The sequence below is a fragment of the Cottoperca gobio genome, chromosome 24 (genome assembly GCF_900634415.1).
Source record: "Cottoperca gobio chromosome 24, fCotGob3.1, whole genome shotgun sequence".
In the NCBI taxonomy this organism is placed as follows: domain Eukaryota; kingdom Metazoa; phylum Chordata; class Actinopteri; order Perciformes; family Bovichtidae; genus Cottoperca; species Cottoperca gobio.
Window position 1 is genome coordinate 6632932 of NC_041378.1, and position 18206 is coordinate 6651137.

The 18206-nt window shown below is 42.5% G+C and overlaps 1 protein-coding gene across 2 annotated transcripts in view; it reads left to right on the forward strand.

Moving 5' to 3' along the window:
• Positions 1 to 18206, forward strand: part of LOC115028855 (glutamate receptor ionotropic, kainate 2-like) — a 54171-nt gene that overhangs the window by 11275 nt on the left and 24690 nt on the right. The window contains exons 2-6 of one of the 2 annotated variants that reach the window (XM_029462737.1): positions 5662 to 5829; positions 6413 to 6676; positions 9096 to 9277; positions 10783 to 10836; positions 12254 to 12427. In XM_029462737.1, coding sequence (XP_029318597.1) covers positions 5662 to 5829; positions 6413 to 6676; positions 9096 to 9277; positions 10783 to 10836; positions 12254 to 12427 — 842 coding nt within the window. The remainder of the gene's footprint in view (positions 1 to 5661; positions 5830 to 6412; positions 6677 to 9095; positions 9278 to 10782; positions 10837 to 12253; positions 12428 to 18206) is intronic. The other variant, XM_029462739.1, reaches the window with a different exon arrangement.

Below are 18206 nucleotides of genomic sequence, written 5' to 3' on the forward strand. Positions count from 1 at the left end.
TAGATACAGTATATATATATATATGTATATATATATATATATAATATATATATATTCTTCAGAAAAATACTTCATTTTAATTTAACACTCTAGTTGTGATCTTGTGTTTTTGTAAGTAACTTTTTTAAATCTCGGGAACAGTCTGTTATTTCTGTATAATGTGTATTTGATGATACTACGAAACGACCATAGCATTTGACTCTTAGCTGCACATCTATGTTTCTTTAAGGAGCTTGTCTAATCTCAAGAGCAGGCACATATTTGTGTGTGTGTGTGTGTGTGTGTGTGTGTGTGTGTGTGTGTGTGTGTGTGTGTGTGTGTGTGTGTGTGTGTGTGTGTGTGTGCGTGTGCGTGCGTGCGTGCAGGCGAGCGAGTGATATTAGTGCCCCGTCTTATTTTCACAGTGGTAAGGATTCTTTTCAGCATTCCCCAATTTGAGAGCAGTGGAGAGGTTGGAAACTGTGAGACAGAAGTCATTTGGGACTTCAGCGATTCAAGGCCTGTTGAAGTGTACTCACAGTTTGGCACAATTAGTACCAAAAGGGGTCCCTGCTTGACAAATTAGCACACAAAATGTCAGCCGGTAGTTTAACACATCCACAATGAGTCCTTGCAAATTAGCACATATTTTGAGGAGGAAACTGGCACATTATAATGAATAGAGAGAGTTTGGCAAATTAGCACATCTGTTGCCAGCGATCAGAATTAATACATGTTATGTGATCACTGGTTTCCTACTTGATGCTAGGTCAGGGACGAGGGTGGTGGCACACATTTCTAATTGAAGACTGTGGGAGTGCTCATTACGAGAGATTGATTAAATTGACCTTTTTGGCAATGGCCGAGCTCATTGTTATTAGTGTAACTGAACTTAGGCGTGTCTGAACGCCACGGTCACATTTTCCCACAGACTCAGTTGTTTCTTACCTGACAGATTTGCTTAGGCTCAATCTCAGGAGTGCGTGAATGTGTGTGTTCACACGAGTATGTTCGAGTGTGTGAGTCAGCCTGAGGCTTAGCGTCGAGCAGTGGCAGGTGACAGTCCGGTCCAGTGTCAAGAAGCTTTAGGGTTGACAGGAGTGATTCTATCCTGGAGAAAAAACGCACAACAAGCCAAACAAGTCAGATAACAACAACTAAACTGCTGTTCACCTAAGCTGCTTTCTGTTGGTATCACGTCCAGGTTCCATAACTCTAACCGAGTGATTGATTAAGGTGTTCGATTGATTGCTGACTCACTGTATTAGTTGAGGTTTCTTTTGTACATTTTCAAACGGTGGATCCTTTTTAAAGTTTTAAAATATTGCTCTTTCATGCAACACCTGAATTCCTAGTATTTGTATTCTATTCTAATACCAGTATTTCACTCTATTGGCTTATTCGTATTTCACTAATTAGATTTAAGATTGCATTTGGCTCATAAATAAGTTCAGCCAATATCTTTATCAAGTATAATCTTAAAAAATGTACCTCTATTTACAAAGATTACTGCTTTCCTTATCTTGCTCTGTAAGATTGTATCTCTGAGGCCAGCTGGTCAAATAATACACATGTTCTGCTTCTTACAGTATTAAAGCAGAATGTAATACAATGTCAGTCCTCAGAATTCAAAGTATTTCTTTGAGGAATAAGGTCAGACACAGGACTTCATTTTGTACAGGATGTTGTTGGTTGGTTGGTTTTTGTGATGTCATAGCACTGGTGAGCATCCTGTATTACATGTATCCAATGCCCTGCACAGATTTCTGGGGATTTTCAGCGTGAGAGAGAATTGCCCCTTGTGCAACGCAGGAAGGTCAGTCTACCGCAGGGGGGGATCTTCAGATTAATGACCAGGGGCGGCGACTCTCTGCAAGCCGTCATGCATCATGTCGCATTCACCGCCATACATGTCAGGGAGCGCTCCCTTTGGGAATTTGGGGGATATTTACGGAGCGTTTCCATCACTTCTGCCTCCGGCCTATTGGCTCCCAGCGCTGATGCTCACCTGCTGAAAAGACACAGAGACAGAAACAGGCCAGGGGTCTCGGGTGTGGTGGGTGGGTGGAGGTCTTAGAGCCTAACTGAGCCACTGACTGAGCGACTTCACGTTCACACCTGGGCCACATGCCCTAGCGACAGGGTTGCTCGCCGGTTGCCATGGCACCCACCCTACAGCCCACCACTATCCCGGCAGCTGCGCTGCTGGTCATTAGTCACAGAGACAGGCCGTCCGTACGATCACAACGCTCTTCCTCCTCCAATCAGCTGCTCCGATTCCAAAACTGCCGATGCCTCTCAGCCATAGCATAGATGCATGAGTCTCCATGGCAACATATCTGAGTCCCATCTCCCAGCGTACGAGAGCATCCTTGAGTAGAGAGGCCTAACTGTGTTTTCATTCATGGTTTAGTACTTAAGCCTTTCCTTTTAGTAGTAAAATACACTCTGCAAATAATTAGAGTGTAGTGAAGAGAAATATGCTACCAGTTTGAATCTTTGTTCAGAGCAGCGTGTAAGCAGTAGAATATATTTAACCAGAAGTGCTACGTACCTTTCTCTACATACATTTCAAGGGTTTTCCATAACTATTGTTGGTGATGTATGAAGGATTTTTATTTACAGGAAATGATTTTTAAATTGAATGAATCAGAAATAAAGTCAATGACAAAGTTACTTTCCAGTGATCAATCCAAAATGCTCTTGATTAACTGAGAACAAATATTAAATAGGCCTTTTCAGTTCCACTCTCTACTCAAGCTTTCTCTCTCTCGCACACACACACACACACACACACACACACACACACACACACACACACACACACACACACACACACACACACACACACACACACACACACACACACAGAGGCACTCAGAACAGCAGCAGGGCTGTTTTCTCGTCAGGGTGATTATCCAGCTCATAACTCACTCAGAGCTTTCATTTGCACTATCATTCACACCATTCCCAATGATGGCGGCACTATAATTCACACACACACACACACACACACACACACACACACGCACACACACACTCAGCTGTAACTCACACACCTGCAATCAGACGGACCACAACACCAAGTAGTAAGAGGAGAGGAGGGTAGACAGATGTTACGAGCAATCTAAATATACATTACACCCGGTACGGATGTGTGCAAGTATTTTCCAAAAAATCCAAGTTTGGGGAGAAATCATAAATTGAGATTGAGAGGAAACAATGCATTCTCGTGTAACGTGACACATTCTCTGCAGCACCGAATCAATCTTTTTCTCTAATGTAATGCTTAAAATCTCCTTGGAAATATTAAATGTAATCCTTTGTAGACTTAATTTAATGTCCCCGCTCGTCTGTGTTCTCAAACGTATATGATTACTTTCCAACCTGCACGTCCAAGGCAATACGGCGAGCCAAAAGAACTCGGATGAGCATAACTTAATATCCTTATGCTCATTTTCAAACTCGTTTGAACAGGGCGGTGGCGCTCAGCCTGCTCCCTCAGGGCAATAGTGTAATAATTATCTATTAGGTCAGACTGACATGATTCCAATCATCTTTAATGGTGATTCTCGGGTATTCGTTCTTTTGCGGATTAATGTGCAATTTCGGAGAGATGAAATGCCATGAATAGCAGCATGTTCACTTCACATTGCTGTATAGCAGGAGGACTAACACATGAAAACCTCATTATTATCCCGCAATGACGCACAAAACATCTACTAAAGGGCCTTTATAGGTTTACTCTGAACTCTCGTCTTCCACCGCGACATCCGTCTCCCTTCTCCTCTCCATCTCCTCTTCTTTGAGTCTTCACTGGACTGTATGTAAAAGAAAACGCTTATCGTAAAGAAAGGAAGGAAGCACACTGTATTGGTGTGCCGTGGTGACAGTGACGAAGCTCAAGTTAATGACATCTTTTCCCTGCTGCACTCCTCTTCTATCTCTCGCTGTCATGACCAGACCCTATTTATAGCTGCTGTCTGTTACTGTACGGCTCTCACTCTTTCTCCACTATTTAAAAAAAAATAAAGTAAATGCCTCTCTCTCTCTCTCTCTCTCTCTCTCTCTCTCTCTCTCTCTCTCTCTCTCTCTCTCTGTCTCTGTCTTTCTCGCTCTCAGTCTCACTTTTCCCTCGCTCTCCGTAATTGAATCGATAAACAGGCTTTAAAACTTTTTTGCAGTTTGGATTTCGTCAAACCGCCTCGCTGTCCTCCGAGGGGATGAGAGCCGTAGATGGACTGCTGAACTCTGCTCTTGACTCTCTGAGAGTTTTTCTCAGAGCTGCTCTCACAACCCTCTTTCATCTTTTCTCCCCTCATCCATTCTCTTTTAAGTTTGATTTCTGTAAAGCTTTCTCAGGATTTAGTCCATCCTCAAAGGTGTACCAGCTTTCGTAATGTGGGTTTTTTTTTTTTACTATGTTTATTTTGAAAGTTGAAAGTAGTTGCTTGAGTCTACAGCTGTCTCAGCTGTTTGACATAGAAATATTCTCTTTGAAAGTGTAACACTCCGACATATTGCACCACCTACAACATAATTTCCCCTCTTTCTAATGATGGATGTGTGGAAATACTCTCATCATTCTCAATGACCCCATTTACAACTGCAATAAAGTGTGTCCTTGTAGATTAGATGGATCGAATAAAAAAAATTGTAAAAAAAACATGTACATTTGATGGTAACTGCAGTATGACATGCATTTCTGGTGATAAAATAAAGACACAATCTTGAAATGAGACATGTTTGTTTAGGATTCTGAACGACATTGATGGACCATCTGGAGCTTTAATCGTCTTTGTTCGCCTCAAAATAATTGACAAGTCTGAATGGAGCTGTTTTAAGTCGACGACACCTTACTTTGCGGTGGTAATTGTATTGTCTGGCTTTCGCGGCGTTGTGAAACAGAGTGTATTGTTTATTTTTGTGTCGAGGATCTGTCAATTAATGAGTGTCGCGACTTGTGATTCACATATATCCAAAAGGTAACAAGATTTCTCAGGCGGGCACGGCATGAAGCTCCCTGCAGGAGGCTCTCCCATTAACAATCAACCAAAGCAACAGTCAAGTACGATGCAGAGATAATCATTTGAACTTCTGAGACGATTTGTTTTTAATGAGTGTAATTAAAAGCTTCCTGATGTTTTATCTTAATTTCTGCCTTGATTGTCCTTCTCCGTCGCTGCGTCTTGTCTTTGTTGTTCCTGCCTCTCTCTCCACATCACTTTAAATGTCTCACTGATTTCTCCCATGGCTCTCTTTCTCCTCTGCTTTACCTTTTTGTCTCTTTTGCCCTCATTTCTCTTGCTCCCTGCGCTCCTCGCTCGTCTTTGCTCTCTCGTTTGAGAATCGCTGAAATCAATGAGACAAAGTGGAAGAGTGAACCTTTCTGTCAAGGCTGAGTGAGGGAGTTAAAGAAGGGCACTCACCCCTGAACTCACCTCCCAATGTAACTAATTGCCTATAATTACGCTGACAATTGCTACAGAATGCAAATCAGCTGAGATCTGGAGTCAGTTTCACGCCAGGGCCTGAACACAATAGCCTGTATTGCCTGCATCGTATCGATCATTTACTTGAAAGTATGATTGTGTGGACGGGAATGTGTTGTAATTACAGGAGAAAGAAGTTGCTATTCGAAGGTCTTGTTCTCAGCTGTGCGTTGTTTTTCTTCACCCTCAGGAGGAATATTCGAATCCATGGAGAACGGCCCTTCCGGAGCAGAGGAACTAGCCTTTAAATTTGCCTTGAACACAATCAACAGGAACCGCACCTTGCTCCCCAACACCACGCTGACCTATGACATCCAGAGAATAAACATCTTCGACAGCTTTGAGGCCTCCAGGAAAGGTGGGTCAGGAGATAATGAGGGCATTTAGCAGAACCTCAGCATGAGTGCAGGTTTTGCAGTTTTCTATGTTATTCATTCATTAATAATAAAAATGGTTACAACACGTTTCTGCTAATGAATAATTAAGTGTTTGCTATTGATTGTTTGGTGTAATAGCTCACAGATTATGTGAATTGAACATTAACTGCCAAAGATTGCAGACAAAGAAAATCAATTAATACAATCATGGGTGGCTCCTGAAATCCCACCTGAAATAGGCGACTACATATACAAAGATTTCTTTTGTTAGTTTTGAAACCTGCATTTGTACATCAACGTTTTCCTTCTAGCAGTGTTCTTCTCCTCTCCCTTTGATGGCACAGGGCTGTGTTTTTGACACATTACACCTGTTGATAAGTCAAATAGTATAAAACCATTGGCAGAAATGTGCATCGCATCCCCCGCACCTGTTCTGGATACTAAATTGTTTGTTTGCGGTGACGTGTGGGCAAAAATGTAACGACCAAACGCATTTAGAAACAGTTGAATTTAAAAGCCCAACAATCTAACTCGCTGCCTTTTTTCCGCTTGTTTCCCTTCCAGCATGTGATCAGCTTTCCCTCGGTGTGGCGGCCATTTTTGGCCCCTCACACAGCTCGTCGGCCAACGCAGTCCAATCTATCTGCAATGCTTTGGGAGTGCCCCACGTCCAGACCAAGTGGAAGCATCAAGTGTCCGACAACAGGGACTCGTACTATGTCAGCCTGTACCCCGACTTCTCCTCCCTCAGTAGAGCCATCCTCGACCTGGTGCACTTCTTCAAGTGGAAAACAGTCACTGTGGTGTACGACGACAGCACAGGTACAGGTACAGTCGGAGTCCGTCTTCATCTTTCCGTGGCGCTTCTGTTTTGCATGCCGAGCGTGTCAGAGTTTATAACCCGCAGCCTTTGCCCCTTAAAATGTCCAGAAAAACAAGAGGCACCAGGTGAACTACAAAAAGCACCGCTGCTGCTCAGAGTTCAGTGAGTGCTTTGTAACCTGTCAAGTTAATTCAGAAATCAATAGCTTACTGTTCTGCCTCAGTCCTGCAGGTGCTGCCCATGTCAGTCTTCCAGGAGAGTGTGCAGCCACATAGAAAAAAAAAGAGACCACATTTCCCAGAATGACCCAGTGTCTCTTCAGATTAATGCAATGCAGAAGTGCTGTATGTAGGGGCTGACAACAGACGTTAATAACACGCAGAGACACTTGATCTCTGAGGGTGGCTATCGAGTGTGTCTGTGAAGCATTTCGTCTGTCCTGTGTCTCATCATTTGCATTTTAAAAGTCGTATTTTTGCTGGAGTGCAGGTGATATGTTTATGAGGGTAATCGCACCAGAGAAGATAACAGTATTCCAATGCTCATTCGCAATTTATGAGCGATTTGGCTTGATGTGGTTGACGGTTTAATGTAGGTAAATTAAACAGAGTTGAGAGGGGGTTTACATTTCAGACAGGTTGCATAATGAATTCACTTCCCTACTCTGAGCAAATGGATATTGTCTTGTAGTTAACATCTTAAATTCTGCCCCTAAATAGAAATTTAAATGCCCTTTTATGTTCCTTTTAAGTAGTTTGATAGTCTTCCTGCTATTTTACTTCCTCCATCATCTCCACTCTCATAGATTTCAGGAAAGGGCCAATCCTGCAGCATGCTGTTGCCCCTGCCCTAACCTCGGACTGTATCCCAATGACTCGTCTCACTTGCCACATTATTCTGACTCATCTCCTTGACCTCGCTTTACTTCCTGCCTTGGAGCTCAGTATGTTAACACCCTCATTCTCCAACAAACTGCCCCGGTGTGATGCCAAGAGGTGACCTCTCGCCTCTTTTCTCTGTCAGATAGGAGCAGCTCGAGCATCCTCTGCGGAGCATTTCTTCTATAACACACCTGACGCCCCTGAAAAGTGTGACAGCTGCATAGCCGCGTTGCTTCCCCCCACCGATTCCACCTGGTCCCAGGCCGTAATCACACAGCTTCATGCTCCAGGGCCCCTCGCTGCTGATTGGAGCCTATCTGACGGCTGGCAGGAAAAACTATCGGAGGGTATAAAATATTCACACAGAGCCGTTAGAAGATCCAGGGGGAAAGTCTGAAGGCATTAGCCAGAGCCCACAAACATCTACACTGACAGTGTTTCCCAAACGTTGAGCTCCCTTGACAGATTTCCTTCTTTTTTTTTTCGCTTAACACCTCCCAAAGTGTCAGTACGAACAAAAACAGGGAGACGCGGACATGCCCTGGAGTAGGGATCTATTGGGATTACCTGAGGAAAGCTCTAGGTGGTTCAGTATTCCTCCCTACAATGGTACTTTTCACAACAAGACCTGCATGTTCCTATTTCACACCAATCTTTCTATAGGCCTCAGGGAGCCCCAGCCCCACTCACAGTAAGACCATTAAACTGCTCACACAGCACTTCATTTCAAAATAAAAAATAGGCTGAGCTATCTTAAAGTGGTTCCACGAAAAAAAAAAAAAAAAATCTCTTTTCAGTTCCCTCTCAAACTATCCACGCTGCTCCATCCATTTTTATACCCATGACAAGTAATCATCTCTCCCATCAATCCAGCCTCTTTCATCCCAGCACTCTGAAGTTCTTTACCGAGGGAGAAACTCATTGTAATCTCATCGCAGTATCTCCCGGAGAGCTTTCTACCTGAATGTGTGGCCGACAAATGAAAGGTGAAGATTGTAGCTCAATATGTGACGGAGGCGTCGGGCTCCCTCGGGGCGAGTACAAGCTGGGCAAACAGAGGCTCTCTCATCAGAGCACATCTGAAGTGTGTGTGAGTGAGACCGCAGAGGCAGGATTGACAGCAGCTTTCCATCAGGATCAAATTGAACCTATTCCATGCCGCTGTATGGTATCGTGGAAGAAGAGAGCGAATCAACATTTGGGAGGCTTCTGTGGGATTGGAACTTTCTGTGGGAGGGTGCAGATCGAGGTTCTTTGCATTTTGTGCTTTTGGAATAATAGAGTGCAATGTGCTGGGTTGGTGTTAAATTCTCTTGATAGCTCTGTAGCAGTCTGTTTGCTTGCCAAGCATGAGTAGGAGGATCAATAGACTGAGGATTAGGCAGGCATGCATATTTCTGCTGAGAAAACCTGAATCCAGTTGTTGTTTTTTTGCGGCCTCCTCAGCATCGGAGATACTTCAAAATGGCAGCAGATCAAACACTCCGAAGCTGCGTCTTTAAAATTCCCTTTTTCACGCTATATGTGTCTTCTTTGTCTGCAGGTCTCATTCGACTGCAGGAGCTGATCAAGGCACCGTCACGATACAACATTCGTTTGAAGATCCGACAGCTGCCCACAGAGACCAAGGATGCCAAGCCACTTCTGAAGGAGATGAAGAAGGCAAAGGAGTTCCATGTCATCTTTGATTGTGGACATGAGATGGCGGCCTGGATCCTAAAACAGGTATGAACCCATCGAGCCAGAATATTTTATTAAAGCCATGTTTTAATACCAAATCAGGTGGACTCCAAAGCGATTAATGTTAGATAAATAAATAATTATTTACAATAAAATGAAAGGATTTGGGAAATTATTTAAAGTTAACTCATTATTATAAAAAACTATTTAATTATTCTAATTCGTTGATTATTTTTACAAGGGTTCATTCAATAGTCAAAATGGCATTTCTCATTTCATTACTCTTCATGACACCGCCCTCTCACCTCTAAGCCAATCACACCCCTCCCACCTCTTAAGTTCACGAGCTCAACAACTGCTACCAGATTTAGCCAGTTAACGCCTCCAGAGCAACAACATGGTCAAAGTCATTGTGGCGTACGTGATTGTTTTAAAGGTGAAGTGGAGGTGAGTGTTGACAACACCCCCGCCATGAAAAATGACAGTATGAAATAAATCTTGACATGAAGTAAAAGTGGGAACATTTTCAATATGAATAAAGCTGACTCGTCTATAATTGAATAAAAAATGATTTCCAAAGTTATTATCAAAAAGAATGAGGAAATACTATTTATTTTTTATATTTAAAATTTAAATAATTTCTTTTATTATTGGTAAATTTAAATCTTTTACACAATCTCACAATTCATTTAATATTGAGTAATATTCACCCTTTAAGTTATATATGTAATCATTAAGAGCAGATACGCTTCCTGAATTAAATCAAAATGTAGTTATCTGCAAATGTATGTCATTTCCCCGTTATAGAAACATAGACTCAGTACTAAATACATAGACTCATACGTCATTCATTATGCATATGCACTGAAACAAAAAGCCCATACAGTATGTTCTCTCTGTATTACTCATTACGCACTGATGCAAGTGATTCAGATACCTACTCTCTGCTCTGTGCGTCTTTAATCTCTTTGTAGAATATTAGATTTCTACTACTGACCCATCATAACGGAAGCTCTCCATTGTACAATAAAGGTTTTGTTTTTTTTTAATTAGAAAGTCTAATTCTGCTCACAGGCATGTTAAATTCATTTTTACAGAGAGGCGCATTATTTCTGAGAATGGTGGGGGTTCTCACTGAAGTCTTCTCAGAAGCATATTGCACCGCTTGAATTCTCTATACTGCTGTGTGTCTACGGGAAGCAACAAGAATGATTATTTATTAATAGTGAGCACAACCAAAACATAAACTGTATGTCAGCAGCTCAACTCAGTGCCTCTTCCAAAAAACACTTCTTACCATTGGCTTAAAGTTGGAGTGTAAGTTTGTTGTCAAATAACTGCAACGCTTTCTTATATTTGTTATGTCCACACAGTGTAATGTATTAATAATTCAATACGTCTTTAAATCCACCACCAAGCCCCACATTCAAAATGTCAGTGTCAGACTATACAGGTTAAATAAAAGCTACATTAAATGATTAGTGTAGGCTCATTAAGCCATTAATCTTTGATTTCTTTAGTTTCTACCCAATGTTCTTCTCTCCCTGTAGGCCCTGGCCATGGGTATGATGACAGAGTACTACCATTATATTTTTACTACCATGGTGAGTACACTGGTACTTCTTTTGTTTATGTTGACAAATTCCAATTATATACGATGTTGTCATTTCTGCACAGCACTATCCATGTGTGTGGTTTGAACTGTTTTCTTTTCCTGGGCTTTCTTGCAGTGATTGTTGCAAGGTGAAAATACATCCGTGTTTCTAAGTGTCTGAAAGCAATTTTCTTTTCTTCTCTGAGAGCAAAATTAAATATGACTCAACCAGGAGTGCGTCAAAGAAAAAAACATGCTAGAAATGTTCCTTGTGTGAAGCTTTATGGACCCGAACTATAACCTGAATGTATGCTCATAGAAAAAGAAAGGCCTTGAAACGTTGACTCATTGTCCTGTAATTGATTTCAAATATATATTCTTTTAAGCATCAGTTGTGAAAGTTTACCTTCAGTTCATTTTATGAATTCCACACCAACCTTTTCACCCCATGTGGCTGTCCACAAACCTGAAAGTAGTAAACAAAAGCAGTTGGACATATTTTATTCTGACTCTGGCAGCGCTGCTGAAGTTCTCCAGAGTTCTTTGATCTAGCCACTACAAAGATTGCTTGCTACGCTGCAGATGAACAGCAGCACATCTTCACTGAGCCCAGAGAACAGAAGACTGAGAGCTCAGATAATAGCCCTGAGCAGATGACTGGCACCTGTTTGGCCCATTATAGCTAACAAACAAACTGCATGCTGTGCTGCTTGGACCACAATTGGAAAGTCTGAAGGAAAGGTCGGAGAAAACTGACCTAAGAAAGACATTTACCGGTGCGCCCACGTAAGAACCTCGCTAGATGAAAGAGGAGTGAGTGACGGCAGGTATGTCATTGGGAAAGGCAAGAGAATAGTGATTATAGGCTTCTGTCGGCGGCATTCTGCTGCTTGTCGGGGTGGAAACATGCCTACTTTTAACACCAGCCAGTGTTTGGCCGGTTGGAGGCCACTGTGCCGGCCAAAGCTGCAGTACACTGGTACCGAGCCATCCATGCTGCTTTCAGAATAGGACAGCAAACATTGACCGTGGCACCGCCATTCTGCATCCATCACTCGCTGTTGCTCTGTCAACTGTGTTGTTGCATCCCAAAGACATCTGCCTGGTGAGATGCCAGACATGCTGTATGCAGGACGATTGGGTTGTCCTTTCGCTTCCACATGATAGATGGCAGGCGACCAAAAGCCGGCCTGTAACCTTGAAAGCCTTGCCTTCATCAAGGCTGCTGCCTCAGCATGAGATAAAATAGCTCTTGAAATACCTTCAACTGCACTCTTCGAGCTCTCACTTGCTGAAGCTTCTTCTGACTGTCTCTTAATACTCGAGGACGGAAGAGATGTGTAGTATAGAGGTATACAAGGAAAGATGAGAAATTAATTATGTTTTGCAGCTCAAACACATCTAGACTTTCATCTTTATGTATCCAGGACCTTTTTGCCCTCGACATGGAACCGTATCGCTTCAGTGGAGTCAACATGACCGGGTTTCGCATCCTCAACACAGAAAACTCTCAGGTGTCGTCAATCATCGAGAAGTGGTCAATGGAGCGGCTACAAGCCCCGCCCAAAGCGGACTCAGGCCTGCTGGATGGATTCATGACGGTAGGCTCAAACCTTTCTGTGCTGCTTATGTAATGCACATGTTATGCTGCATATGCAGAAACCCAACGCTGCACTTCATTCTGGTATGTGAAAAAAAAAAAAAAAGAACAAATCAATCCTAAGCCATACGTAACGTAACGGCACCTTTGGGGGTTTTATGCTAGCAGGCACTTGTGTGAATATAGAATGATGTTTACGAAGCAAGGTGACTGTAGATTAAAGAAAAGAGAAAGAAATATTATATATTTGAAATATCCAACAGTTTTCGACGAGAATAAAAAAGCACCAGTTGTCAATCACAAGTTCCATGACGCAGGGCTCCTGGGGTGGGCACGGGGGCAGCATGAACGCCCTCTGTGTGGTGCTTTCGGGCTAATGCCCCTGGGTCTAAATGCTCAGTAATGAGGCGGTGTGAATGGTAATAGCCGTTTATCTGCCCTCCTGCCTCTCACAGCTCTCCTCTGGGAGCGTGGCCAAAATATGACAATCTGTCAGTGTTCATGCAGAGAGAGGGAACAAATTGGATGAAAATTATGGCCTTGGTTTTTTAGGATGGCATCCAAGAAATCATGGGATAAGGTGATTTGAAAGTGAAAAAGGGGGAATGGAGCTCGTCATGGACATTCAAGGTCCCTCTCTGGGTCTGGATGTTGTTGTAAACAGTGAATTCACTGCACCTCCCTCACAACGCCTTCCTCGCTGACGAACACCTTTTTTTCCCCCCTGCTTTCAGTCAGCCTTTCTTTCTTCTTGCCAGACGTGAGATCGGTGTAATGAAAGACGTGTCTTTTCATCAAAGGACAACTTAAGGACACAGGTGCCTGTTCATATATCAATCACAGCCTTAATTCACACTTACATGCGATGAAAAATGAAAACCCACAATCACTTAGAAAAAATCAACGTCTTTCTTTCCTTCCTTTCCTAATGAAGCCATGTACATATGTCACGGTTTGATGAGTCTTTTCAGAAACATAGAGCACAAACAGCTGTACAATAGACGTATTTTATTCCCCCACAAAACATTATGCGTAACCTTTTTTCTCACGTGCCACTCGAGTGCTCAAAAACAAGCAATGCAGTTACTGTATGTATGCGAAAAAGATTAATGCAGAGAACAAAGTGGTTAAATCACTTGATTTTTTTTTTTCTCCGCCGGAAATTAATGGATATTAGTGGTGAATGTTGAATTGATTTATTACCGTTGCATGAATCATTTTGTCAGATCCTATGCTACATATTGGCATATCGCACTGGACTAGAACCACCCCGTTAAATAATGAAAAATGCCTCCAAAGGCTTGTGCAAGCCTGATAAAGTACTTCATTAGAGTGCTCTTTTTATAAATCCTGCCTCTGATGTACTTTATTCTTTGGAGTGTTTCGCCCTAAGAGGATTCCTAATAATGTGTCAATGAAGAAACAGAAGTATGAATGTGAAATCATGTCATTTTAATGGTACAATAAGCGAATAATGGAGAAACAGTTCTGCTGGTAATCTTTGAAAAATAGCCCGTACCTGCACTATAAACGTATGAGTTAGAATGTGATTTGGTTTTCTCTGCAACACGAATCTGTTTTAATTCATTTGTAGACCTGCCTGATATTCATGCCACAGTGCTCTGTGTGGCTTAGAAGCCACCTTGAGGGGGTGTCATTAAATTAAAGTGTGACCTTCCACCCCCGACCCTCCCTCCAGCCTGCTAGTCCCCCTCTCCCATACCTCGTTCTCATTCTCTGCAACACAGAAGTCTTGCTGGGCGGGCACAGGGCTTGTTTGTGCGCCGGTGACCAGGCAACAGTTGTGTAGCGATGGTTACCAGGACAACGCCGTACGTGTCACCTTGTGATTTCATGAAGGATTGATTGACTGACGTGGGAGGAGGTGGAGGAGGAGGAGGAGGAGGAGGAGGGTTTGGGGGGGGGGGGGGGGGGGGGGGGTTGGAGAAGGTGAGATTGCGGTGGCAAGGGGTTGTGTTGATGAGCATGAGCAGAACGGGCAGGGAAGATGGGGGGTGGGGATGTTACAAGCGTCGAGAGGTGCATGCGATGTTTTATCACGCCACTAGGCTCGCATTCATGCGGGGCGGCGTATAATCACAGTGACGTTCGGAGCCTCGGGTGAGGCCGAGTGTTGTCTCGAGGAAGGGTGCATAATGAGAAGTCCCTCTCCGGCCCAGGCAGGCTCGCAGCCACAAACACAAACTGTGTTTGTCAGATGTGTCTCTGATGTGGAGGGACGCATACTAAGAGTGGAGATGCTAATTAATCCGGTTCATTTGTGTGTGGACGAGTGTGTGATTTCGTCTGTTTATGCAGACTCTTTAACTATATCCCCAGAGTCATCCGGAGCTCAAATTGTTGTAACCCTGAATCTCCATGTGGATTAACGGCAGTTAGAGACCCACAACCTGTTTAATGATAGATAGATAGATAGATAGATGGTTAATGAGATATTTGGTTTTAGTGCTCCTTTGTAATTTGCATTCTTTTAAATCCCCATTCACTGAGCTAAGTATATACTTGGATTTAATAGGAAAAGAGAAAAAAAACAGTTTCTCAGTTGTGCGCCTCACTGAGGCTTTAGGGCTATATATTTTCTACATCTGCATCATTTCATTTATGTCTCCATTTCATTGAGCTGTAATTACCACAACAGAGGGCGAGATGTTCTCCAGCTCGTAAAATTAAATCTTATCAATAGAGAACGTTTTTATTTTGGGGTAATATATAAAACATGATGCCGCTTTAGTTCACACGGGACACTGTTTAAAAGCATGTTCTTATAAAACAGGCTAAATTATTTGAAAACAAAACAGACACTTGAAGATACTAACAATCCGGTAGAGAAAATCTGCAAATGTGACATTTATTTTTACTTTCCATCGGCAACTATTGCTAAAATATCCTTGAGCAATACACTTAACTTCAAATCAGGCACAGGAACATGCATGCTCAGCAGATCTTTCCAGGATACTGTACAGTAAATAATTGCTAATGACAATGATTTAGAGAAAGAAATCCATAACGCAGCATTCGTCCCCAACAAAGAAAGCTAAATTGCTTTTCTTCTTCCCCCTAAAAGGCTTTCTAGTCATAAAAACACTGTTTGACTGCTCGTAGCACGCAAGGAACGCTGCTTTTGGTGGCAAATAGGTGATGCAAGAGGGGAAGACGGAGTCAGATGCAAAGGGACATTTACTTAAATGGAAATGTAGAACATTTTCCATACTTATATTGTTATAATCCTTAAGATTTCCGTGATATAATGCCGTTTTCAGTAATAGGTATTCAATGTATTTGTGTTATGCAACTGCCTCCCTAGATACTCACTAATGGCAGTCTGCCTTTCACCCCCATAGCATACAAAGTGCATACCCACGCACAAGGGATTGTCAGGAAATGATGCATGCATGTGCTAATTCCCATTTCGCCAAATTTGCAAGATAAGATCATTTCCTGGCCCGTTAATTCTGACACATTTCACTAATCAAAACAAACATCTGTGACGCATTCCTAGGAAAAAATCAGGTGCATGCGTGCATTTTACCTAAAGGCAAAGATTTAAAATGAAAAGAGTGACACAATGAACACTCTCAGCCACAGTTTGGCTGCACTGGAGACACACACGAGTTGCTCGTCTTCTTTCACTCCAGCTGTTGTTTTCTGTCCTCCGTGGTCGATACACCTAATTATGAACTGAACTCTGGCCCCTGTATTATTAAATCACACTTGCTGTTACCACGAGTAACACCAGATCAATAAAGACTGAAACAGGTTTTAATGTAATGTTTAACTTTCCGCGGTGCATGATTTGTGCATATGAGATACAAAATGTAAGCTTATTAAGAACTACAGTGTGTATGCTTCTTTTTTTTTTTACATCTCAAATTAGGGATGCTATGTACAAAGGAAGAGAAACAGGGATAGAGCATGGTTGCAGAAAAAATGCACAGGGTGACGGATACACAAGGAGAGACAAAGGGAGAGAGGAGGGGGGGGGTGGGGAGAGAGCAGATACCTTGCTGCATTAACAAGCACTGCTAGGAGCCATCCACACAGCGACAACGGGATAGAGGAATATGCTCCATGGCAGCTACGCTATAGATAGAAGATGTTTCACCATGCATGTTTACATTACAGTGCAAGTGTGTGTGTGTGTGTTTGTAAGTGTGAAGCACATACTGTGAGATATCTGATTCAGTTCCCCTTCGTTTGGTCTGGACTTGGCTCAGGTTCGGTGGTGGCACACGGCTGCCTGGAATCTGACAATGGGTAGAAAATACGGACGCATGAATCCCTCTCCCATGTGAGCTTCATTCATGCAGAATTTCAACAAAATGAGAGGTCCTCAGTGTGGAGGTTGAGCCAAATGTGGAGTTCCCCAGTTAATATGACATTGAGTAGAGGGCACATTCGGTCATTTTGCCAGATATGAATCGCTGCACAAATAAACTTTACTGGAAATTAGATCCAGTATTCATTTTATTTGCTCAAAGACTTTCACCCTGCAGCTTATATAAGGTCATAGGAAGTGGTCAGAGTAAATATCCACATAGTAGTGTAGTGCAAGATGATATTATCGGCTATGATTTATAAATTATCACAGATATTATATTATATATGTGACAGCTAATTAGTAGCAAGGGATTAAAGTACATGAATGTCGCCGCACGCTCTACTTCTTGTGAAGCAGTGAGGGCAGGGGGAGGCCACATCTTACGCACCTTTAAGGGGGTCCTCATCAAAAATATATAATAAAAATGATTTGCTTGTCATGTGTTTAAAAAATAAACACAAGCTATGTATCATAGCTTGCACATATTGCTATATGTGACACTCTAACTAGGTGTTATTGCATCGTGCTTTGATCACACACATATTATTTGCAGCTACACAGTATAGCGTGGCGCTTTGATGTAGTATTTGATATACAGAGCGAACAGACTGCTCTCCACACAGGTTCACAGGTTGGTTGCGTCCACTACAGCAATGTGATCTCTCTCCCTCTGATCCCAGTTGGCAGAGGAGAGAGCCTTTTAAAGACAGCAACTGTGGAGAGCAGACACTTGATGCCCTGTGCCGGGCACCACCAGCTGGGCTTGGCACAGCATCAACATTATTAGCACCGATGCTCCCCTTGGTCCATAGAAGCCTTTTGTGAGCAAAAACAGGCAGCGGGAGAAAGATGTAGAGGTGGGATTTAGAAAGAGAGATTCATTCTCTTTTTTATCTTGATTTCGCTGCGTCTAGAACACATTTTACTTTAATGCCTCGTTAGTTTTTTGTCTTCATATGTTAATTAACTAAACTGAAAGAGGAAAATAAATTCAGTACAATAGGAAAAGGTTAAAACGGAGCCAAACAGATTACCTAACAGTATCCTTTGAAAAGCTGTGTTTCCTCTGGAAATGTTTGGAAAGAGTATATAGCTGATAAAGTGAGTACAGTGCGTATCTACTAGCTTCTTTAGCTAAACGCGGCTGGAGGCTGATTAAATATGTGAAAAGGCCATCATGTTAAACAGCCACTTAATCAGATGTAGGTTAGGCAGCGTGGTGCTAATTAAACTGGACTGAAGTGGACATCACTGCCAACAGCACGCTGTTGCCCGAAGGGTCTGCTGAGACACCGCTGCTCGGAGCATTCACAATCTCTTTTATCAGACTTGATAAAATAGTTAGGCACGTATCATATGAGATGTTTCTAATCGGCAGTTACTTACAATAATGATCTGGGACATTTGTAGGACCTCTAGGGATGGCAATATAGGTCTGTCT